This window comes from Bos javanicus, chromosome 8 (assembly GCF_032452875.1).
Source record: "Bos javanicus breed banteng chromosome 8, ARS-OSU_banteng_1.0, whole genome shotgun sequence".
Lineage (NCBI taxonomy): Eukaryota > Metazoa > Chordata > Mammalia > Artiodactyla > Bovidae > Bos > Bos javanicus.
In genome coordinates this window covers 84,841,106-84,867,183 of record NC_083875.1, presented here as the reverse complement: position 1 = coordinate 84,867,183, position 26,078 = coordinate 84,841,106, and the positions used below count along the sequence as shown (strand labels likewise).

The 26,078-nt window shown below is 42.8% G+C and overlaps 2 protein-coding genes across 2 annotated transcripts in view; one reads left to right on the top strand and one right to left on the bottom strand.

Annotated features, from left to right (window-relative positions):
* The window catches only part of IPPK (inositol-pentakisphosphate 2-kinase), a 60,349-nt gene extending 54,200 nt beyond the window's left edge, over nucleotides 1-6,149 (top strand). The window contains exons 12-13 of the mRNA XM_061426206.1: nucleotides 796-875; nucleotides 3,476-6,149. Coding sequence (XP_061282190.1) covers nucleotides 796-875; nucleotides 3,476-3,701 — 306 coding nt within the window. The 3' untranslated portion in view covers nucleotides 3,702-6,149. The remainder of the gene's footprint in view (nucleotides 1-795; nucleotides 876-3,475) is intronic.
* Nucleotides 5,992-26,078, bottom strand: part of CENPP (centromere protein P) — a 232,061-nt gene continuing 211,974 nt past the window's right edge. Inside the window, exons 6-8 of the mRNA XM_061426210.1 lie at nucleotides 7,898-7,977; nucleotides 6,654-6,745; nucleotides 5,992-6,311 (exon numbers count right to left, since the gene is read on the bottom strand). Of these exons, the coding sequence (XP_061282194.1) occupies nucleotides 6,181-6,311; nucleotides 6,654-6,745; nucleotides 7,898-7,977 (303 nt within the window). The 3' untranslated portion in view covers nucleotides 5,992-6,180. The remainder of the gene's footprint in view (nucleotides 6,312-6,653; nucleotides 6,746-7,897; nucleotides 7,978-26,078) is intronic.

Here is a 26,078-nt window from a genome sequence, read left to right as displayed (position 1 = left end):
CACACTTGGGGTTTTCCCCTCTTTCCCACACATTCCTGCCTTGTGGAATGAAGCTTGAATGTTGTCTCAGGGCAGTCCTCTTGATGTGTTTCATTGAAGGAAATGACTGAAAGGGAGACAAGAAGTTATGATCTGCCATCACACAGATGTTGAGGCTAGTGATAATGTGTAGGGCCCACTTTTTTGTAACTAGTTTATTTCTGTAAAAGTGAGAGCTGTGCAGTCTAAAAAATTCAAATGAGACTTTCCTGGTGGCGCAGTGGATAAGAATCCTCCTGCTAATGCAGAGAGCATGGGTTCGATCCTTGGTCCAGGAAGATTCCACCTGCCATGGAGCAACTAAACCCATGATCTAGCGCCCGAGACTTCCAACTACTGAGCCTACGTGCCAGTTTCTAAAGCCTGCATGCTCTAGGACTCACAAGCCACAACTAATGAGCCCCTGTGCTGCAACTACTGAAGTCTGCACTGCAACTAGAGAGTAGCCTCTGCTGTTTGCAACTAGAGAAAGCCCACGTGCAGCAACAAAGGCCCAGGGAGATACTCGCTGCTGTCAGTGTGGCTACTGCTTCTTCTTACAAGGTGGACTGACTTCTTGCTGAAGTCCCAGGTCTCTGGAATCAGGGTCCATACACTGCCTACAGTGAGAGGTCAGAGGGCGGGAATGGCCTCTAAGGAGCCCTTTGGGCCTGGGTCTTCCTAACCCACCCCTGATCTGGGACCAGTTCCCGGACCTCTCCAGTTGGGAAAGGTATGTGTGGGGGTGCCATGGAACTGACTTCTCCTTCCCTGCAGGTTCAGCAGTACCGGGTTGCCATGACTGCAAAGGACTGCTCCATCATGATTGCACTCTCTCCTTGTCTGCAGGATGCAAGGTGAGGCACCTTCTGCTATGTCACATGTCCTTGGTCTAGTAAGATTCTGTGGCTTGGCAAGAGAGAGGCCCTTGAAGGATCATGTCTATAAACAAAGGCCAATTTCCAAGGCCTACTTAATACAATGGGGATTATTAACTCTTGCTCTTTAGAAGACTGTAACAAGTCAAAAAGACATTTTTGAGAATAATTTTAAAAGCTTGTTCTATTAAATTCAAGATTACTACTGTTTTCTAAGAAAATATCTCAAGGACTTTAGAAGCAGTTTAGATGTTGTGGTGCAAATACTTTTCTGTCAAAGAAAACCCCAAGTTTCCATCATGGCTCAGAGGCCCAAGAAGCTGTAGGTTACTCTAGGCCTTATTTTCCTTCCTTTTTCCAGGTCCTGATGTGCCAACCTTTATAGTCATTTCAAAGCCTTTAAAACAACATTCCATTGTTCTGTTTCCTCTTTGCAGCATCTCTCCCAGGGCATCATTATCCAATCCTATCTCTGCCTAGGAATTCAGGATGAACCTGATTAAATTCTCTCATTGATAGCATTAATCTTCAGGGTGCCAAACCCCACACACGGTTTTGTGGAATGTTCCATAATCTTCTGATGGGTGTTCCTGGGTCGAGGTGACCTTGTAACTGGCTGCCAGCCACTCGGTTTTTTGATGCTTCTGAACTAAACATTCCTAAGAGTCCTGCTTCTTGGCAGGCATAGGATTGTCCACTTTCTGATAGGAAACACGGAGGGACATTTATAGGGCATAACTGAAATATTTTTTAAAAGAGTTGTTTAAAAAAAAAAAAAGAGTTGTTTAGTTGAAATCTCTCATTATCCCCTAAGAAAATGCTCCCAGTGCTTAGCAGGAATCCATTTGGATTAAGCTAGTGTTGTTAGGTGAGAGAAAAGCACACAAATGTTACTATCTATAGCCCTTCCTGAAGGAAGGATATAGTCAGGATACAGAAATGTGATGGGGTGGGGACCAGAAGTCCTGACACCCTTGACCACAGCTGGTCAACAGAAATTGACATGTTTGGAGAGGAGTGAGGATGTTTGTCCAGAAACTTCTGAAGCATGTGGGCACCTGTGTCATCCACAGGGTAGAGAAGCATTTTAGATATCAGAAGACTCAGATCTGGGCTCACTGGGAGCTTGAGGCTGACCAGTAGGCTCCTCAGGAGTGCCCTGCACCATGCTCTCACCAGACTCTGTGTGATGGATTCCTTTCTTGATCCACGTCATCTTGTCAGGTGTTGGTTCTGATGTGATGTGTGGTTTCCTATAAAATGTGCAGCCCTGGTGAGGGCCAGAGATGTTCACTGTCCTAGCCCAGGTGCATGAAGCTTGGGTTTCAGGCCCTGAGAGTGAGACTCAGAAGCAAGACCTTAATTTGTATACATGTTCTCTGCTGTTCAGGAGGGAGTAGCTAAGACCCCAGCAACTGAGCCAGGGATTCATTTTTCCTATAAACAGTATTTCTGAGCAGGAATTGAATGAGAGTCTAGGCCTTAATTAGGTTATTAGATAGGAATGTTTTTATCTGCCTTCCCTCTCCCAGGCAGGACCTTTAGAAATTGGTATTTTATTTATTTGTTTTTAATAATGTCTAAATCTAGAATAGTATGCATGGAGAAACCAGAACTCCTTAATACTTCTCTCTCGGGCTAAACCGAGCTTGTATAATGTATTTAACCAATCATCTGGATGCACACTGAGAGCACTTTGAGAGCTAAGTGGTATATACAGAAATGTTAGTACAAAACTCAGAACTAGCCTGCAAGTGTTTTGGTTGTTGCTGTTGTTCTAAGTCATGTCTGACTCTTGGTGACCCTATGGACTGCAGCATGCCAGGCTTCCTGGTCCTTCACTATCTCCTGGAATTTGCTCAAATTCATGTCCATTGAGTTGGTGATGCTATTCAGCCATCTCATCCTGTTGTCCCCTTCTCCTTCTGCCCTCAGTCTTTTCCAGCATCAGGGTTTTTTCCCAGTGAGTCAGCTCTTCGCATCAAGGGTTTTAAGTACAAGTAATTGTTTATATTTTGTTATAAGCATACAACTATTCCAATATTTAGAAAAACCACAAAGCCAAACCCTAAGAAACAAAGTAGAAAACATTACAGACACAATTTGAGAACAAAACATGAAACCAGACCTCTCTTTCCTAATGTGAAAAAGCATAGAGGAGCAAGAGTTTCTCACCAGACATGGGAAAAGATATGTAAAGAGAAGTCTGTTCTTAACATTTTATGCATTTGGCTGTTGTATGGCTAGATCTACTTTCTTTTTCTTAGGTTTTGTAATACTTGGCTCATGATAAGTTAACATTTTTAGCGTTTGTTTATACTACTGGGATATGGGGAATATCAGTTGCATAGTCTACTTAATTGCTTTTCCATCTTTCTGCACTTTAACCCTTTCTTATCTGGTGTGCTGGTAGGTATCACAGTAGGTGCCTCTCTTGCAGAAGCTTCAAGCATGAGGCATACAGCTGGCACAGATAGGAGATGGAATGCATATAGATGCACAGAACGGGTGCTCTTTGTGAGCTGAGTTGAAAGGATTCGGGAGGTTTGTGTATTCTGAAATTGCTCTTTTGCTTCCAGCTCCGATCAAAGGCCTGTTGTCCCTTCATCGAGATCTAGGTTTGCCTTCTCTGTGTCTGTGCTGGACCTGGACCTCAAGCCCTACGAGAGCATTCCTCATCAGTATAAACTGGATAGCAAGATAGTCAACTACTATTTAAAGACCGTACATGCCAAAGATGCCACCGTGATGTCGACAAGGTTCAAGGAAAGCGAAGATTGCACGTTAGTTCTCCATAAGGTCTAACCTTTTTCTTGTAGTGGCTTTGAAACTTGAACACAGAATGTGAAGGTTGAATGATAGAGCTATTTTCTGTTGTGTAGGGTGACTTCTGGCTGTGAATGTTTTTGCTTTTCAAGCCCTGTTCAGGTGGGACTGCCTCTAGGAGACATGGAATGCCCTATTAGAGACAGCTTCCAGGACAAGGAATGTTGGACATGAGCCCAGCAGTGTGCTGTGTCCCTGGAGGCCCCCCTGGGCAGTTCTCCCTTTCCACCCAGGGTTCACATCTAATCTCTAAAAAGCCTTATAAGACCCCAGGTTTGGATCTCCTACCACCAGAATCCTAACATAGAAAACTTGAATTGTCACATACACCTTACAGTTGGACTTTGAAGAAAACACAGATACTACTGGAACGTTTTCAGCTGAGTTACCTGGTCACTCTTCCAACACAAGCCGTGTGTCAGCGCAAGTTTAGTAGTTCCCTGCTGTGGAGAGCACTGAGTTGCTGATGTGGACGTCAGTTCTGAGCAGCGGACTCACAGTCCGTGTGGAGGTGCTGGACCCACTGCTCTGCTCAGGGTCAGCAGGGAGCGTGGGACTCAGGGCAGGGGTAGACACCACTCATGCGAGCACTGACTTTCTATTTTGTGTTGAATGATTTTATCTTTAACTTTAGGGGAAACAAGGTATCCTTTCCCACCTGAAATTGCTGCTGTGGAAGCTGAAAGCAGAGCTGTAACTCTGAGCTGCTATGCCCAGGGTGGGTGTCGTGGGGTGCCTGTGTGTCTGCCAGTTCTGTGTTCTGACATTTTTGGATGTTTGGGAAACCTCAGCTACTTCTGCCAGGGCCAGCATCCTGATTCGGGTTTCACTAAGATGTGTGGTGTTGGTGGCCTTGAGTAATTCTGGACCACCTCCCCATCGGGGCTGCCCACGGCCCTGCTTCTGCATGACGAGCGACGCCTGGCTGGCACCAAGAGGGTTCTTGTTGGGGTCACAAAAGCGTGCCCAGCTGCTATGAAAACTGTTGGGAATCTTGGCTTCAGTTTTTTATTCTATGGTAGGTTGTATAGATTATTTATATCATCATTTTGAGGGACTAATGAAGGCTTATTGTAATATAATAGTGAAACCATGAGATTGTATGAAAATACTATACAAAAAATGAGAATATTTTGCTGATTATAATTTTTGTGGGGAATTTTGTGATAAATTGAGAATTATGCTTATTTGAATCAAGCCAGCTCTTCTAGAATTTATTCTTCAGTCCTGTCCTACCATTTACTTCTTACCTCTTCACTCAGAGGTTCAAAAAGATACTCAAATAACACATGCCTCTCATTCATGTGGGATGCTGGGTACAGGGCTTTGGAGATTCCACACATAGGGGTGTGCATGGAGCCCTGTTCTCATGGTCAAGTTGCAGGCTCCAGAGTGCATGGAAGTAGGTAGCTGCCAGAGTTGTTTTGGCCTGAGGTTGTTCCTTGTTGCTGGCCTGGGGTGAGGATGGTCTTGCCCAGCACCAGGGTATGCAGGGGATCCTGAATCTCTTGTGTGTGGAGCTCTGAAACCCCAGCCCCTCAAGGAGGTAGGCTGGGCAGCCTCCTGTTGCCTATTCTGACTGGAGTGAACAGTCTGAAAACAATCACCCTCTATTTGGGGGAAAAAAATTAAAGATGAGTATGTCTTGCTAGAGGGTCTTGACTCAACCCTTTGCACTTCTCACACTCCACCTCAGCCCCTTCCCTGAGGCTTTCATTTGATGGAAACAGTGTTTTCACCCATTCTACTTTAAACTGGCAACTCAGGTCAGTGCAGCACTTAGGACTCTGGGGGACTTTAATGAAGACACTGTTTCTTCTGTGCAGAGGGGCCGGGGGGCTAAGGCCCTGTGTGAAGGGACAATGCCGTGTTTGCTGTCTTATTGCATTTGTTAATGTTAACCACTCTACTTTTTTGTGAAAGACCATGAAGAGTGAATGTCGGAGGACTTGCTGCTGAGAGGTGCTGTGAAAGCCTCCAGTGCTGCTTCTAGAGCCAGGAGGTGAGGAGGGTGGTGTGGCTCCCCTGGGGTGTCTGAGGAATGTAAAAGAATGAGGCTGCACTGGTAAGCCCTCCAGGAGTCCTTCAGTGGTGGATGGTAGGAGGAGGGCCAGCCTTTGAGATGGGCTGGTGCCGCCTCTGCCCTTAGATTCATACCAAGGTAGGGGCATGGTGGTTCCCCATATCCCAGGATGGATAGCCACTTATGTACTTTCTCGGATGTTGAGTTTACTTTTAAAAATACACTATATGTGTCACTTGTTTGGTATTTTGAATTTAAATAACTGTATTTATTTTTCATGTCCTGACAACTTATATATAATGTGCCATAATTGCATAAACATGTTCTAAAGGTAAGGTTTCTAAGTGGAAAAGAGCAAATGTTTATATTCAATAAAATCACACACCTCCAGGTGCAGCATCTTACTCCTACGTGTAGTTGTTCACTGTTTGGGAATTAGCTGCTTTCCTCTGTGCAAAATGATTTAATCAGGCTTTCTAGAGTGGCTTCAATGCCCAGCACGCCCAGTAGGGTTCGGAAGCTGAGAGGAGCAGTTTCTATGACTCTGTTCTTGTCCAGTTCCAGGGCTGTAAAGAAAATAAATCGGGTAAGACACTTGACCAAGACACTTCCCTCATTCTCAACTGGCTGCACTGAAGAGAAGCCAGGACAACTGAATCACCTTGACCCAGGCCCCTCCCCGGTTCCTGAGGCAGAGACATCAGGCCCTCACAGCCTGGGGGGGCCTTACAGGGGCAACCCCACTTCCATGTGCTTTTTGAGGGATTATGGGCAAAAAAATATTTTGAAAACCTATTTTAAAAGTACATCAGTGAGATTTTTTACTTTTGATTCTTGCCATATAAAACCAGATGAAATGAGCAGGTGTCTGTGTTGAACACAGTGAGAAATCACCAGAACATCCTTACCTCGCAACGGCACTTTGGTGAGAAGATCCAGCTTTGGCAAAACCTTCCCTTCTTCATCTATTTGTATCCTCCAAACAATGACTAGTTCAAATCTGAAAGAGGTAAGATGCATTGCTGAGTGCTTTAAAAACCAGACTAAACTGTATGCAGCATTTGACTCTCTCTAGAGGAGAGGATGCCTCCATGGGCAGGAATGCGGCTGTCTTCCCAGTCACCCTTGGAGTTGCTGCCCTTCCCCAAGGCTGTGTTCAGACTCCCTTGATCTTAAAGACCCACAAGTGAACAGGGAGTATGGCCAGTTAAACATGAGAAGATATTCAGCATCATTAACATACAGGAAAATGACTACAGGGAGTTACTGTTTTGTGCCCACTACATGTTAATGTGACCGTACAAGTGAAGTACAGGGTATCCAGCAACGAGAACTTAAAAGATTACTGGTGGGAAATACGAATTGATAAACTACTTTAAAAGGAATTTGGCAGTGATAGCTGAATCTGCCCTATGACCCAGGAATTTCATTTCTAAGTATATGCTTAAGAGAAGCCTGTGTACTCGTGTGCCCAAGGACATAAACAGGAATGTTAGAAATAGTGGAAGATAATGATAACCCAAAGGCCCAAGACTTGAAGAATGCAGAAATACATATATTCACCTAATGGAGTGTAAGCAGTGAAAATGAATTAGCTACAGCTATAGGCACCACCACAGGTGAATTTTGGAAATAATGTTGAATAACAAGGCATGTTCCAGAGGCTTACATAACCACACCATTTTAAGGCTTGGAACGAAACATCTGTAGGCGCAGGTCACAGAAGCACATCCTGCCCATGTGCACATAAAGGTACCCACAGTGCGCGGAAGGGGACCTGGGTGACTTCTCCCCTCACTACTTGCAGACTCCCCACCTTTCTTGAAATAAGTCGATGAAAATAGAACTCCACCCCTCTGGCCTCCCCTCCTTGGCCTCCCCTCCCTAAGGACTCCAGCAGTGAGACCAGCACCTGCTGGACTTTTCCTCATAGATCCCATTTGTGTTTACAGTCCCCACGTTCCCCTCCTCCCTCACCCAGCAAGCTCCCCCTGGTGCTCTCCTGCCATCGCTGCTATCTGTTATAACTCCACAAACACATCTCAAGATGTCAGTTAGGTGGTTTACATTTGTTTTCTACTATTTATAATCGTTTTTAACAGGAAAGAACTGTCTGGGTTGGGGAGGGACTTGGTGGGGCCTGTGCACTCACCCAGGTTGACTGGGGTTCCTAATGCCCATGCAGCTGGAGGAGGCCCCCTCTGAGAGCTGCACAGCTTCTGGGTACTTTTCCTGTGGGGATAAGAAACAGAGAAATCTGTGGGGTGTGTCTTGCATTCCCTGAAAATCTTAATTATCAGGCGTGCCACTTTCTCATCTAGGCATCATGGCATCCTGGCCGTGGCCATCCGCTCGTGGCTTCTGTGCTCATCAGCCCTGCCTGTTCTAGATCTCTACTGCCACACAGCCTCCTGGATTCCACACTGACAACCACCCAGTGTTAACAAGTTACATGACTGCATTCTGATTTTCCTGGCTTGTCTACCCAGGGCCCTGCAGCATTTGGCCAACATACTTCCTCTGTCTTGTCTCGTGACCTGGACAGCTTGCGGAGGCTGGCCACACATGCTGGCCAGCTGCCTCATGAAGGTGATGCTGATCCTGATGACTGAAGTGAGGTGCTACATGCTAGGTTTCTTATTGTAAAGCAAATGTTTTTCTTCAGAGCTTTAACATTTGGCCCAAAAGCCTTTCAAACTGAGGTCCATGGGCTTGCCGCTCCAACAGTGGGTACTTCCACCCTACCTTCACACTTGCTGCTGAATGGCCCTGGCCCGCAAACTGGTAACTGCATGCAGACAGCTCCTGCACAGCCAGCGTGGGGCTACCTGAGCTCTCCTAGTGACCTACGGGTCTCACCAGGCATGGTGTCTGGCAATTCTGGGTAATAGGTTTTCAGAAAGCATGCTCTGCTAGAGCTCAGCTTCATGATTAGATCATGTACCGTTTTAGAGTTGAAAGTATTCTCTCTTAAACGAAAATGAAGTAGAATTTCACAAATTCCTAGGGGTTGACTCCCCCCGACCCCATGTAATAGTTTTGGAACTGTCTGCTTCTTTCTGTTATTTGTAGTGGGCCCTGGGAACCTCCAGTATTAGACTTGACTTGTAGGTCATTAGAACAACAAAGCTTTGCAGGAATCCAAACAGAATGTTTATAACAGAGTAATGAGTGGCTCTGTCTTCAGTTCTTGGAAAACTTTTTTGTTTGTTCTTATAAGAACAGATTGTGGGGTTGGGGTGATATGACAGAGACTTAAAGTAGGCTCCACAGTGAGATTTCAAGTTCCACAAGGGACAGCTTTTGAAAGACATATTTTCTTTCCCTCTTCTTACAGCTCTTGCTATAGAAACAGACACCTGGGCTGATGCTGAAATCAGATGTAAGCCCTGCCACATCCCAAATCCAAACCTACACCCTGCCCTGAGGGCCACCCTAAGCCTCATGGAAGGACAGTGAGGTGCAGCTTCATCTGAGAAATGCTTGGTCTAGCAGCCAATCAGACAGCACCCCTCCCCCTGCAAGACAAGGGACAAGACTGGAACTGTTGTGGGCAGAACCTATGGGCTTCAGAGGATGGGGCCTTCCTGAGGCCACAGGTACTTGAAGGGCTGAACAAAATAAGCTCCCTCAAATGAGGTCTTGTGGGGACAAAGTTGTGTCACAACTTTTAAAGGACCAGCCCACATATCAGTGAGCTTGTTGCCAGCGTGTGAGGCCAGTGCTCCCAGACCCGTGTGTGAAAGATGCTGATGGAGCAAGAACACATCCAAACACCAAGCCATTCTGACCAAAGGCTGGGGTGGGCCTGGTTTAAACTTACAGATGATTTCTAATTTCAGAGAAACAGTTTTTATGAGAAAATGTATACCTAAAATTTTTAAATGGAAAGTGCTGGCTGGTTTTTAAACCTCAGGCTCTTCTAAATTAATAACAACTGTATGAGGAATGTAAAGGAGAACATGTGACTGTGGCAGTATAACTTCCAGGCTGAGCTGAAAGCACGTGGCCTGGGCCAGTTCCAGCGTGAGGTCCAAGGGCTTGGTCTGCCTCCAAGCAGAGCTCAGCCTCTCTAGGCCTTCTTCTCATGAGCAAAAGGAGGGTTTAGATTAAAAGCTTTCACTAAAAAAAAAAAAAATAAATAAAATGTACTCCTTTTAGTTTTTAAAATAAAAACCAAAAGTAGAAATGCTGACATTAGGAAGAGACCGGGCATTTCTGGAGAGCTCTTAGGGACTTGTGTGGAAAGTTTCCTTTTATACAAGTTAATAATATTGCCCCATTTATCCAGCTTCATTCACTTGCCTGGTGACCTCAAATATTCAAAGCTGACAGGAAGAAAGCAACTAAAGGCTGAAGAGGAGCCCAGAGACACAACATAAACAGCAAAGTCTGGATACCATTGCTGATAGTTAGAAATACAAAGCGTGGGTCTCATCGACAGAGTGTACACATACAGGTGGCCTGGAGGGAGAAGACAGAGAAGTTGGAAAAAGTGATACAACTAAATGCAAAGTGGGTCTGAGGTCACGGCCAAATATCAGTACATTTCAAAAGCAATTAAAAGTTCTACATATTACTGTATTTGACATTCAAAAAAGACAACAGAATCCCCAAGAAAGGATTAAGATGATGAACTCAGATAAGGCAGCCATCTGGCCAGTGTGTTTTAGAATATTTAACATGAAAAAATAGCTGCACACACACACAAAAAGGTTGACAGGAAAGTTATCAGCCTGACTTGGAAATCACCTGAGACACTTCACATTCCGCCACTAGTAAAACTAAGGTCCGGGCCTGGAACCTAAAGGGAGCAAATGGGAGCCTTGTGCTTCACAGTGTTGTTGGGAAGGCTGGAACAGGCTGCGTTGTGCTGATCCTGTACATACACTGCGCCTGTCAGTCTTTCACAGGAAGTTTGTCCTAAGTGGTGATTCAGAAATGGATGTTTAGAACTTTCCTGGTGGTCCAGTGGTGAAAGACTCCATACTCCTGATGCGGGGGCATGAGTTCAATCCCTGGTCGAATTAAGATCCTGCATGATACCAGGCTCCTCTGTCCATGGAATTTTCCAGGCAAGACTACTGGAGTGGGTTGCCATTTCTTTCTCCAGGGGATCTTCCCGACCTAGGGATCAAACCCAGGTCTCCCGCATTGCAGGCAGAGGCTTTACCATCTGAGCCACCAGGGAAGCCGCATGATACACAGTGCAGCCAAAAAAAAGGGGTGGGGGTTGTGTGTGTGTTTATTTAGCTGCTTGCCATGTGTCTGGAGTCTGCAGTCAAGAACTCTCCTGGTGTTTATGATAGAAAAAATGGTAGCCTTGAGAAAGCTGGGAATTTGTTATTCATCCCAGTTTTATACCTGAGACCCACTTTACTGTTGGAATGGCTGCTGGATGCTGGTCCAAAAGGAAGAGAATTTTAAACAGAACTTTAGAGAAAACCAACCATGTATTACGGATCAGTCATACTATCCTAGTTTACTCCCCCCTGCCACTTAAATAAATGGAAACCTTGAATCTTGAGCTTAAATGTATCCTTGAGTGTTCACAGATATCTAGAGCAAGTGGTAGTCATGATACCCCTCATCCCTGGACACTCAGTGGCATTTCCCCAAACAGGGCCATCTTCCTGCTTTACCAAAACATAACATTCCAACCAGAAATTTTCAGATGTTCCCAGCTCCCTCCTGTGACCATCACACTCTCCCCGCCCCAACTGCCCCAGGCAGTTTTGGCAGTTTGGAAAATGAGGCCTCTTGGGCCTCAGTCCACGTCTGATGTCTCCTCATGATGCCACATTGGGAGTGCTCCAGAAATGCTGCTGTGCTTCTGGGGTGACCCAAAAGCCACCCTTTCCCCCCTGTTATTGGAATTTTCCAAGGGGACATCATGAGACCAGGCCACTGTCTGGCTCCTCAGACATCCACTCATCAGCCTGGGCCTGCTGGTGCCTCAAAGCTGAGTCAACCACACAAGGGGTGCCAAAGGGTGACTGTCTCCATCATTCCTTCCACACTGGCAAGTAGATTTTCACCAGAAAAATGAGCTTTTACTTCTCCCTTATTTATTTTCTATCAGCACTGACTCACAAATCACTGATTTATTCAACGTATATCAGTGTTTCTTTAGGAAGCTGATGGTATTTAGAAACCAAGACCTAGGCTCATTGCTCCTGGGGCTTTGGTGGCTTCCAGGCTCTCTCAGGGGTAAGAACTTGGTAAGACAGGTTGGTGTGACACATGCCCGAGCATGCACATACCATAGCCCTTTGGGAATCCTTCTGCACACGCATACTAACAAACAAGCAGGTGATGACCTCAATACCTCTATCCACACCCCAGAATTTTCTAGCCTTCCTTCTGCAGCTATAAAATCACTCTACTCCTAGGAAGGAAGAGAGCTTACATAAATAATCCCCTTATACCTTCCCTGTTTAGAATGGAAAGGGGAAATTTAGGCAAGCAAAATCAATCAAATATATAGCCAAGAAACATACACCCTGCAATAACTCTGAAGGCAAGTGTACCCGTAAAAGATCTACTCCATTAAGAGTACTAGACAATAAACATCACTTCAGGTGGGGATACAAGTCCAAGAAGTAGTTCTTAAGATTTTTAAGATTGTCATTTTCATTCTAACTAATTGGGTAGCAACTGTACTTTTGTATGTAGTCTGTTCCCTTCTAGACTAATAATTAAAAAGCAAGGCAAGTTGGTTTCTTTTACAGTAGTCAGAAATGATAATTAAGAAGCTGAACACACACACACACACACATACGTGTAATAATCAGCACTAGAAACTCTTTAAATTTCACAACTTTCTCTTCATACAGTTTTTAACATGTAATTGTGCCAGCAAAATAATGAAATGCAGGCAGATGATGAAAGTAATATTCAGCTATTCACTGGTAATTTTATTGTTACTAATAAAACTCTCACTATTTTATATATCTCAAAGTAATGTGCAAAGCATTGAAACTGATCATAATTTAAACTTACTATGGTCTGGGCACTTCCCTAGTGGTCCAGTGGCTAAGACTCTGTGATCCCAATGAAGGGGGCTTGAGTTCAATCCCTGGTCAGGGAACTAGATCCCACATGCTGCAACTAAAGACTGCACATGCCACAGCTAAGAGCCAGCACAGCCAAATAAAAGAGACTTTTTTAAAAGTTAAAAAAAAGAGAAGTTACTATGGTCTAATTTGAATTTTTTCATAGATTCACAGACATTTTGAGCTTTTAAGGTGTTTTCTCTTTCAAAAGACACATTACACATCCACACTGGCACATACGATTTAACAGCCAAAGCCTCTGACTGTGTGGATCACGATCAATTGTGGGAAATTCTGAAGGAGATGGGAACACCAGACCACCTGACCTGCCTCCTGAGAAATCTGTATGCAGGTCAGGAAGCAACAGTTAAAACTGGACATGGAACAACAGACTGGTTCCAAATAGGAAAAGGAGTATGTCAAGGCTGTATATTGTCACCCTGCTTATTTAACATATGCAGAGTACATCATGAGAAACGCTGGGCTGGAAGAAGCACAAGCTGGAATCAAGATTGCCGGGAGAAATATCAATAACCTCAGATATGCAGATGACACCACCCTTATGGCAGAAAGTGAAGAAGAACTAAAGAGCCTCTTGATGAAAGTGAAAGACAAGAGTGAAAAAGTTGGCTTAAAACTCAACATTCAGAAAACGAAGATCATGCCACCTGGTCCTATCACTTCATGGCATATAGATGGGGAAACAGTGTCAGACTTTATTTTTGGGGCTCCAAAATCACTGCAGATGGTGATTGCAGCCATGAAATTAAAAGACGCTTACTCCTTGGAAGGAAAGTTATGACCAACCTTGATGGCATATTAAAAAGCAGAGACATTACTTTGCCAACAAAGTTCCGTCGAGTCAAGGCTATGGTTTTTCCAGTGGTCATGCATGGATGTGAGAGTTGGACTATAAAGAAAGCTGAGAGCCGAAGAATTGATGCTTTTGAACTGTGGTGTTGGAGAAGATGCTTTAGTGTCCCTTGGACTGCAAAGAGATCTAATGAGTCCATCCTAAAGGAGATTAGTCCTGGGTGTTCACTGGAAGGACTGATGCTGAAGCCGAAACTCCAATAATTTGGCCCCCTGATATGAAAAGCTAGCTCACTGGAGAAGTCCCTGATGCTGGGAAAGATTGAGGGCAGGAGGAGAAGGGGACGACAGAGCATGAGATGGCTGGATGGCATCACCGACTCAATGGATGTGGGTTTGGGTGGACTCCGGCAGTTGGTGATGGACAGGGAGGCCTGGTGTGCTGCGGTTCATGGGGTTGCAAAGAGTCAAACACGACTGAGCGACTGAACTGAACTAACAGTTATAGGCCCCATGTCCTTAATATGCATTAGCTCATTCAAAGATGACAGCAGTCATATGAAGCCATTGGTATAATGCCCATTTAAATGAAACTGAGGCTTAAAAAAATTAAGATACTTGCTCAAGATTGCACAACTAGTAAACAGATTCAAAACTAAGGCAATCAGATTCCAAAACCTGAGCTAATAAATAATACTACCATTTCACATTTCCAAATTCAACTATAGTTGTAATACAGAGGCCAAGTGTGATTACAATCAACTTGTAACATAATTCATGCTGGCAACTGATTTTGAAGGTACAAACAAAACCATTTTGATTGGGAAACACAATAGCCCCTAAAGGTTTGTTCACATATTCCATATGGTAGAAGACTTACTAGGTCCCTAATGGTAACGGGCTCCTGACCTAGTGCAAGCAACTTGCTGTGCGTATATTTTTTGGCTGCCCTATGTGGCTTGCTAGGTCTCATTCCTGGACCACGGATTGAACCCAGGCCATGGCAGTGAAAGCCCAGAATCCTATCCACTAGGCTACCAAGGAACTCCCCTGTGCCTCTTTTTTATTAGAGGTTCTTAGTTTTCTCTCCAGAGGAGTGAGGTTGCATTGCAGAGTCCAGGCCCCGTTTAGTAGTGCCAAGCTTTTTCACACAGGCCTTCTGTCAGGGCGAGGATGGACTGCCTCTCATATAGACTTTCTACTAATTCTTCTACCCACAGTCCCTCTTTCAGAGGTTCCAGAGAACAAATCGGTTGATTTGTTCCTTCCTCCAAGGAAGATAGCTTTCCCAGTGTCCTGCGTGCTGAGAGTCAGGCACAGCTGGAAAGCTTTGGCTTGGAGGTCATTTGTCAGTGGCAATGGCCCCTGAGGCCCTGCCCCCAGGGACGGTTCCCATACTCCCAGGGAAAGTCAAAGCAACCTCCAAACGACTGTTCCGGCATGTTCCCTTCAGGGGTTAGGTCTCAGCTTTGTCTGGGCCTCATCAAACTATAATTATCTGCTTCCTGAATGTACTGCTGCCTTCCTCTGGCCTATCCTTCATTTTTGTGTATTATGTCTTTTAAAACTCTCTCTACTGTCATTTCTGAAGAATTTTAGCAGAGTGGCTGATGAAGGTAGTATGTTTCAATGGTCCACTTTGGAGACCTTTTACATTTATATTTTGACTTTTCCCTCATACTTGCTGAATAGTTTGGGTATAGAATTTAAGGTTTAAATAGTATTTAAATTATTTTATATATAAAGCTAATGATATATGTCCAAACTTGTATTCTCGAGTCCTATGTTAAAATGCTTTCAAGGCTGGAGCACTGGGATGACCCAGAGGGATGGGAATGGGGAAGGAGATGGGAGGGGGTTTCAGGATGGGGAACACATAAACCCATGGCTGATTCATATCAATGTATGGCAAAACCCACTACAATATTGTAAAGTAATTAGCCTCCAATTAAAAAAAATTAATAAAATGCTTTCAGTTTTTCAAAATGGAAAGAAAATAAATAATTAAGTCAACTCATGTCCTTAGAAATAGAGGAAATCCCCACCCTGTGACAAAATAAAAGGGCATAAATAATGTTTGTAACTAAAATTTTATTTTATTTTTTTAAAGGCATAATTAATCCATTTTTATTGTGAAATGTAAGTAAAAAGATCTTAGTTCTTTTTAAATATAAGTCAAAAGTAAAAAATTCATTTTGCTGCTGCTGCTGCTAAGTCGCTTCAGTCGTGTCTGACTCTGTGCGACCCCATAGACGGCAGCCCACCAGGCTCCCCCGTCCCTGGGATTCTCCAGGCAAGAACACTGGAGTGGGTTGCCATTTCCTTCTCCAATGCATGAAAGTGAAAAGTGAAAGTGCAGTCGCTCAGTCATATCCGACTCTTCGCGACCCCATGGACTGCAGCCCACGAGGCTCCTCCATCCATGGGATTTTCCAGGCAAGAGTACTGGAGAGGGGTGCCATCGCCTTCTTCATGTAGCTAAAATTTTAAATGGTTCAAATCTTGTACTATATCAAGTCCTGATAGCTTTATTGTCATAAAACAAAATGAATATTAGGCAAGAGAATTAAAATGTGAGAGAGGAAACAAGTCTTGGTGAAATAATCCAAAGGACAATAATAATATATTCTATTTGCACAATAGTTCTAACTTTGCCAGATCTTTACATATTTATTCACATGATACCTTTATGAATCAGGGATATAAAATTATGCACACTTTAAAAATAAGGGAAAAAAGGCTCATAGATTTGCAAGGCTGCTCCAATGACCCTGAGCCCAATGTAAAGAAGCCAAGCTGAGCTGACTTCCTAACTCCAATGCCTTTCTTGAAGCAAATTTCAGGTGACCCATGGTCCAGCTCAGATAAACTCACCCTGAAACCAATAAGGCTTATGCTTCAGGGACCAACACCTCCCTCCACGTACATGGGCTCCTTTCAAGCCCCTCTACTGAATTCAAAACAAGTTTTTTAGAACAGTTTTAGGTTGACAGAAAAATTGGAAGGATAGTACAGAGTTCCTGTATTATTAACATCTAATATTGGTGTGGTATATTTATTACAATCAATGCACCAATATTGAGATATCATTTTTATAACTGAAGTCTATATTTTATTTAGCTATCTTAGTTTTTACTTAATGTCCATTTTCTGTTTCAGAATTCCCACTCAGGATCCCACATGACATTTTTGTGAGAGGTAGGAAAATTCACCTAGATCCTTACTCTATATACACCTTCTTATGTTCTGCCATGGGTTTAAGTATTATTCTAATAAGGGGCTCCAATTTTTTTTTTTACCTAGCCTCTTAAGAGAAAATGCACAGTTGTTCTTTGGGTCTTAGAGTAACACATCTGGCAGTGCCCTTAGAACCAGGCCGGAAGAAGGGGTCAGCTGATCCTGGGCTTGACTTGAGACTCAAAACAGGTAATAAGAGAGGAGCAAACATGAAAACGCTTTCACATATGCATCTGTCTACAGATCATCCATGAGCTGGCAAAATCCATCTTATAATAATTCAAATTTTTAGCATGGACTAGCTCTTGAATTGATTGAGGACAGAGGATTTTCTTTGCTGCCTTGTCCTGAAACTGCTTTATTTTCCTAGAGAAATTCTTAAGTAAAAGTATTTCAAATTCATCCTCTCACACACAATGAGACCTACACACATGATGAACTTGGATTGATAATTCATCACTCAAAATGATTTGCAGCGTGGCTGTTGTGTGGAACTATTGTGGACTGTCAGACCTGTTTTTCTTTGCCTGGCAAGCGTTCTTATTACCCTTACTCTGGCAACAGACCTGTCCCTTTCATAGGATTGGCTCAGGTCATCATAGACTGTTAGCTCCTCACGAACAGCATATAATGTACCCTGGGCCAAATGACAGATGCTGGGAGGACAAAACCTTTTCCAGCAGGAGCTGTTCAGGCTGTGGGAGGCCTGTGTGTTGCCCTGATAGACAACCAGCAGAGAATCGTGCAGAAATGAGGGCCTCACAACAGGAGGGAAAATCCTCTATCTTGATGTGATCCCCACATGCAGGCTACCCTTTCTTTAATTGTCTGAACTACTCCAGCTCTTTGCTACAACTGGAGTGAGTGACTTTGCTTTTTGTTAAGCCAATGTGAATTTACATTTCTGTCTGTGTTGAAAGAGCTCCAATAAAAACACTGGGTACTTTGTTAAATGCTGGGTATGTCCTGGAACAAAATAACACTGAACATCAGGAAAGTAAAAATAAAAACTACAAATGGAATACCACAACATACACACCTGAATGGCTACAAACAGCTGACAAAACCAGTGTTGAAACTGATATGAGCAACTGTTACCCTCACACCCTGCTGGTGAGAGTGTAAATGGGCACCGTTATTTTGACAACACCTCCAAAAGCTGAACATACATGTACCCTAAGATTCAGCAATTCTACTCAACATAAACATGTACCAGTATCACCAAAAGACATGAGCACACAGCAGCACTGTTTACAACTGCCAGGACCTGGAAAGGGCCAGGGACAGAGCCCTGGGTGAACGCTTTGTGGCTCATCCATGTGACAGAAGGCTCAAGGGCTGTGAAATGAATGGTCACCAGTTACACTCCACATGGATGGATCTCAGGGACGGTGAATGCAGTGACAAGCACCAACCCGTCTTGGAGCACCTGTGGCAGGTGGGTGGGCCCTGGGGGCTGCTCCTGCTCTGCTTCCTCTTCCAGTGAATGGTTCTGTAGTTTTGTGAAAAATCATCCAACTGTGCATTTATGACATGTGTGTCCTTTCCTGTATCTATATATTTCAACAAAAAATTAAAATACAAAAGACAGCACCCCTCAGCCCATGAAGTATACAACCTAGTGAAGACAGACCATAAGCAAGTAAACACAGAAATGCTTCCCCTCTGCCTCTGCCATCCAGGGTGGAGAAAGCTTTGTTCTTTTTCTCATCCGGAAGCCCAGTAGCCATCTCAATTACTTTGCTATCTTTTTTGGGTCTTCTCCAGGTCTATCATATCTGTCCTGAAGAGCCAAACCTAACTGCATGAAATATGTACAGATATTCTAGGATTTGGGACAAAGAACATAAAATCTATTTTCTTTTACCTGATCATCCTGAATTAAGGCTAACAATCTGCAAGCCTTTCTTGATGCTGAGGTATCTGAAATACTGTTTTGAGAAGTAGTAATATGCCTTTTTTGGGGTCACTACTGATAGCCAAAGGCACATTTTTTTCTGGCCATGCTGCATTGCAATGTGGGATCTTATTCCCTGACCAGAGATCAAGTTCACACCCTTTGCAGTGGAAGCATGGAGTCCTAACCACTGGACTGCCAGGGAAGTCCCCAAGGGCCCATCTTTTGATAGGTATTTTCTGGATTTCTTTTTCCTTGAAGGTCTTATCTTATGCACAATAAATTTTTATTATTTTTTTGTGTCCTCTAACTAATGTTTTCACTGCATTCCCATTCTCTTGGTATTTCAATATGTGGAAAGGCTTAAAGTTGTCCGAAAATATGGAGATTTTACTGTTGACTTCTTCTTGGCTCATTTTATAACTGTTCAATTGCTTAACACTTCTCTATTATGAAAATATGGTCCACGTGACTTTGTTAAACTGGAATTAGTTGAACCACATTTGAGATAAGTGGGCCAAAAGCTGCAGCTTAAAATTTTTTTGTTACGTGAAAATTTTACTTGTAAAAACGTTTGCTTGAATGCTTGTAAACATCTTTTTCGTTCTGGCTGCACTGGGTCTTTGTTGCTGTGCGTGGGCTTTCTCCAGCTGCAGCACGCGGGGCTACTCTCTAGTCGTGGTGCCCAGGCCTCTCATGGCAGTGGCTTCTCTTGTAGAGCATGGGCTCTAGAGCACGGCTCAGGAGTTGTGGTGCATGGGCTTAGTTGCCCCACGGCACATGGAATCTTCTTGGACCAGGGATAGAACCTGTGTCCCCTGTACTGGCAGGTAGAGTCTCAACTACTGGACCACCAGGGAAGTCCTGAATGTTTGTAAACTTTCTACTTATCTTTCCTAATCTCCTTATATTAAAGTTCAGCCAATTGGTACATTTAAATAATACTTGAAGAAACATACTAATTTCCAGAGGCTGAGGCTGACCAAAGAAATGGAAAAGGCCTGTACAAACTTATCTTTATTTGGGAACAGAAAGACATCTTGATGAAGGGCCGGAGGGGAACTCAGGCCCCAGGACCCCAGAGGCTTGCCCAACAACAGTCCAAGGTGGATTACGTGGCCCAGCAACAAGAGAAAATGGAAACAGAGGATGTGAGCCAACAAAGTCGAGCTTTTTTTTTTTTAAAGACAAGACAGTCGAAGGAGATTCCATTTTCCTAAAGGTCATACTTCAGCCTCATATGAATATAAATTCCATCCTGTTTTAAATATCAAAAGCTAAGCACAGTATTTATACATTTGCAACAGAAAGAGGGCCCTTTATTTATAAGTGCCAAAAGCACTGAATACTAACCAGATGTGGTTTACTGCCTCTTACAAAGCAAGAAAACATACAGAGAAGAACCAACAGTTGGAGTTTAAAAAAAAATCTTAAAACAAGTATAAAACAATTAAAACAATTTGTCCTACTAACAGAACTGAGTAGCTGAAAGCCCTTTGCTGAAGCATGCCTCCACTGAAATACTACTAGTGAACTTAAGCGGGGCCCTCCTGTTTCTTCCAAGAGCACTAGCAAATAGCTGGGCTTTTCTCCCACACGTTTCTACATGAAAGTGATAATAATGTTCTGGTAAGATGCTCCTAAATGACTGGCCTGCAGACCCTGATTTATGCAAACATGATTATGGTTGTCTGAAATCATTTACCTACTTACAAGAGGAAGGTGATTATTACCTCATGCTTTCCCTAAGTAACCAATCTTTAAGTTCTTGAGGCAAAAATATAATCAGTCTTTTCTTTTGGGTGGGTACTGGGGGTGGGGTGGCGGGGTGGGCAGTGATGGTAATACTGTCTGGTTTGTGTTTATCAGAAAAATACACTATTTAAAACACATTAAAAATATTGTAATCAAAGACTGGATAAAGACTATAAAAGACTGAATGAATAAAGAGGAAATGTGAATATATTATTTTCTATTTAAATTACAACTAGACTTTGTAAGATAGTTTAAAAAGGCATTCAACAACAATGTGAACTATGATAAATAGCTTGAATGTAATACTTTAGTGTAAAAAATAGATTTGCAGGATGCTTAATTTGAAATCTACCTTAAAAGCATACAGAACCACTTCAGATCCACTAGGATATCTATAATAAAAAAGACAGACAATAAAAAGACAAATGTTGGTGAGAATGTGACAAATGCAAACCTCAGACGTTGTTGGTGAGATGTAAAATGGTATAGCCACTTAAGAGTTTGGCTGTTTCCCTCCCCCACCCCTCCCACACACACACACTGCCTGGCGTGCTGCGATTCATGGGGTCACAAAGAGTTGGACACGACTGAGCGACTGAACTGAACTGAACCGAATTGATAAATTCTGAGATGATACGTTCATGTATGAAGTTTTAATTGTCCCTTTAAACCTAGTCCCTATTTTTACACAGGATCCTGTCATTCAAATTTTTCTGCACTGGGACAAACTCCTGAGGATGTCTGACAAAACAACATTCTTTTTTTTAAAATACAGCATCTATTTCATTCTCTCTTTCTGGTACTCTTATTGGATTACATTAAACCACCTAATTCTATGCTTAACTGAACTCATTTATTTTCCATCTAATTATCTTTCTAGAAGTTCTTTGTCTGACTTCTTCAAATACATCTTCTAATTTTCTTTTTACTAATATTTAACCTGTTGTTTCATTTATCCACTGGTTTCTAAATTTTAAAATTTCTAATGACATTGAAAAAATGTATAGATGTAAATTTGTTTCTTTTTCCAATAGGTTTTTGTAAAAAAAAAAAATTGCTCTGGGGCTTGCCTGGTGACGCAGTGGATAGGAATCTGCCTGCCAATGCAAGGATCACCTGGTTCAGGAAGATACCACGTGACGTGGAGCAACTAAGCCCATGTGCCATAACTTCTGAGCCCAAGCCTGCACTCTAGGGCCTGAGAACCACAATTACTGAACCTGGGTATGACAACTACTGACAGCCCTCCAAGAGCCTGTGCTCCCCAACAAGAAAAGCCACTGCAATAGAAGCCTGCACACCACAGCCAAGAGTAGCTCCCGCTCACCATAACTAGAGAAAGCCCGCATGCAGCAACAAAGACCCAGTGCAACCAAACGTAATAAATAAATTTTAAGAAACTGTCCCTTATTTTTAAATTAGGTTTATATTTCAGGTACTTCTTTGATATCTTTAACCTTGTACCTTGTTGTTTTTGTCTAGATTGTTTTATAATTCTCACTTATAGAAGTTTGTTTTATGCAATTAATGCATAATTTTTAAAATGTATACTTGCTTCATCTACAAGCTTCCCTGGTGGCTCAGATGGTAAAGAATCTGCCTGCAAAGCAGGAGACCTGGCTTTGATCCCTGGGTTGGGAAGATACCCTGGAGAATGGAATGGCTACCCATTCCAGTATTCTTGCCTGGAGAATTCCATCGACAGAGGAGCTTGGCAGGCTACAGTCCATGGGGTTGCAAAGAGTCAGATGTGACTGAGTGACTAACACTGTTTCATCTGGGGTCATATTTTTCTGTGACAGTTCTGTGAAATTGTGTGAGAATTTCCCTCTCTAGCAGTTTCAAGGTGGCTTTTCCCAGAGCCTGGAGAAGTCCCTGTATTTACAATTTATATTCCTTTCCAGAGTTGGGCTTCTACCTAAACCACACAGGCAGTATAAACTGAGATCCAGTATATATCTATGCCAGGGATCTGGAGACGTGAGTTTCTCTACCTAAGTTCCCTGCAGTTTCTTTGGCCTGGCTGGCAGTTTTCCTCTTCCTCTGTCAACTAACAGAAATCTTTGAGGCCCCAGGCTCTGGGAGGAGGGTTCACCCTAGCATCTGATACAGTCCAGGCTGTCTTCCAGACCCAGGGCCCAAATCTGTGTTCTACCCAGCACTAGCTCCTGTTCTTGCTTTGATTTGTCTCCTTATTTATGGCTCTTGGGACATTTCTACTTCTTTCTTTTGAGCTTGACTATAGTACTTAAGACATGTTATACTTAATCCAGGATTTCTGAACAATTAAAATGGTGTGAAAGGGTACACATGGTCATCTTAGCCTGCCATATTTACTTTCTTTTTCTTTTTGGCTGAGCTATGAGGCATGCAGGATCTTAGTTCTCCAACCAGAAATGAACCTGTGCCGCCTGCAGTGGAATTGTGTAATCTTAACCACCAGGTTAGTTCCTGACATATTTAAGTCTCCACTTGCTTTCTTTTTGGTGAGAAATATCACATTTTCATTTCTCTTTAATTATACAAATAATTAACACATGCATCCGCACTATGAAAATCAAATGGTTAAAGGAACTTTCTTGGTGGTCCAGTGGTTAAGAATCTGCCCACCGTAGCAGGAGATATGGGTTTGATCCCTGATCCAGGAAGGTCCCCCATGCCGTGGTGCAACTAAGCCCATGTGCTACAACTACTGAAATCTGCTCGCCTACAGTCTCTGTTTCACAACAAGAGAAAAATCATCACACTGAGAAGCTGGAGCACCCCAACAAAGGGTAGCACCTATTCGCCACAACTAGAGAAAGTCTGTGCAGCAAAAAAGACCCAGTGCAGCCATAAAGAAAGAAATATTAAATGGTAAAAGCTAAGTTAAAGTCTTCTTTGACATAACCCCAATTCTAGTCTGCACTCCTCTGTCCCCAGGTATCTTGCAGATCTCTTCCCATATTACAGATCTCTACAGACCCACAGAAGATAGGAAATTACATCTCAATGAAAAATACCTCAATAGAGAAAATTTAGTGAATAAAATCATATTACACCATATTGTTTTCTCATTTCTTTTCTTCAGTCAACAATGTGTATTGAAGAGCTTTCTCAGTGAAGATAGAGTTTCTATCTGGGGTCGCTGTGTAGTATTCCATTGTGTATTTAATTGCTGTGTAGTATTTAACCACTGTGTAGTATTCCATTGTGAATAATTTTCAAGGGTGTGTCAGCCCATGAGGGAAAATTTCCTCAAAGGAAAGGAATGCTTTTAGCAGAAGGAAGGGAAGATATTGGGCACCAAACAACTGATGTCCACCCTCTACCACCACGTTCTACCAGTCATTCATTGCTACATAATATAAGTATGGTGTTAGGACCATTCCACAGAATACGATGGACACCCCCACAAAACTTCAGGTCGGATGTTGACACTGATGGCTCCATTCATTGCAAGAGGGTATGTATCAAGGCATACAGTAGGCTTAACAAACATCTGTTGAATTCATTGAAGGCACATGACTTACAAGTAAAAAAGCCAAAGGAAACAAAAGTAATGTAGTGAAACTGAGAATTATAGGAGAATGATTGAAAAACAAAGCTTTAAATAAGGAAGTAAATACAGAGAAGTTCTTAGATAGATGTTTTAGTATAAAATCTGGAAAACTTCAGGAAAGACACTTGGTCCAAGACAGAAGCAACTACTGTAATTCCTGGCACATAAGTGCCTGGTGAATAAACAATATGAGTAGTTGGTTAAAACAAACAGAAACCAAAAAATAAAATGCTGAGCACCTAACTCTGTGCCAAAAGTATATGAAACACATACTTAGGCAAGACCCTCATCTGATTTTGAGAGGCAAAGAGGAATTGGAACAAAGCAGATGCATGCTGGGAGTCACTGCTAGCAGCTTGTTTAGAAGGAACTGGCATCCAGTTGTGTGTTACAGTCATGAAATTGGCCAAGATGGTACTGGGGAGGGGCAATGCAGTGCTGAGAAAGAGTCTCTGAGAAAATATGAGGAAGCAAGATTAATTACAGTGGTTTGATTTAGTCTTTTATTCCTATTTGACATGGAGCATAATGCTTGCATAGGTCTTGTGATGGTTCAAGAAACTGCAGTAAGATGGATGGAGTTGGAAGGCTTTACACTAAGTGAAAGAAATCAGACAGAGAAAGACAAATACTATATAATATCACTTACATGAGGAATCTAAAAAATAATAACAGACTACTGAATATAACAAAAAAGAAGCAGACTCACAGAAGCAGAGAACAAATGAGGGGTCACCAGTGAGGGTGGGGGAAGGGGGTAATACAGGGGTGGGGGGGAAGTACAAACTTTTGGATGTAAGTAAGATTGGCCCAAGGATATACTGCACAACATGGGGAATACAACCAATATTTTGTAGTAATTATAAATGGAAAGTAACCTTTAAAAATTGTATTAAATAAACTGAACTAAGGGGAGCCATCAAATTGTAGACAGAAAACATGATCACTGCTAAGTGCTTGATCATTGCCAATTCTCCCTTCAAAAGACATAAATAAACCATTTCCAGCATGAAAACACTTAAAATTTACTTTCACTACTCTGAATCACAGATACCAAATGGCATGCCATCATAAATAGATGACGGCATGGCTCCTCCTGCTATCGTACTGGTGATTTCATAGTGAAAATATTGTTTGTTTCACTAAAGCCTGCTTGAAATTAGTTTTAAAAGCAAAAAACATCAGATATACAGATGACACCACCCTTATGGCAGAAAGCGAAGAAGCACTAAACAGCCTCTTGATGAAAGTGAAAGAGGAGAGTGAAAAAGTTGGCTTAAAAACTCAACATTCAGAAAACTAAGTTCATGGCATCCCTTTCCATCACTTCATGGTAAATAGATGGGGAAATAATGGAAACAGTGACAGACTTTTATTTTTTAGGCTCCCAAATCACTGCAGATGGTGACTGTAGCCATGAAATTAAAAGACGCTTACTCCTTGGAAGAAAAACTATGACCAACCTAGACAGCATATTAAAAAGCAGAGATATTACTCTGCCAACAAGGTCCATCTAGTCAAGGCTATGGTTTTTCCAGTAGTCATGTATGGGTGTGAGAGTTGGAGTATAAAGAAAGCTGAGCGCCGAAGAATTGATGCTTTTAAACTGTGGTGTTGGAGGAGACTCTTGAGAGTCCCTTGGACTGCAAGGAGATCCAATCTGTCCATCCTAAGGGAAATCAGTCCTGAATATTCATTGGAAGGACTGATAGTGAAGCTGAAACTCCATTACTTTGGCCACCTGATGTGAAGAGCTGACTCATTTGAAAAGACCCTGATGCTGGGAAAGATTGAAGGTGGGAGGAGAAGGGGATGACAGAGGATGAGATGGTTTGATGGCATCACAGACTCAATGGACATGAATTTGAGTAGGCTCCGAGAATTGGTGATGGACAGGGAAGCCTGACGTGCTGCAGTCCATGGGTCACAAAGAGTAGGACATGACTGAGCAACTGAACTGAACTGAAAGGCAAAAAAACTCCTTAGCCAGAGAGGACTTTGCTTTTTGTACAACAAATGGTTTTTAACCACCCTC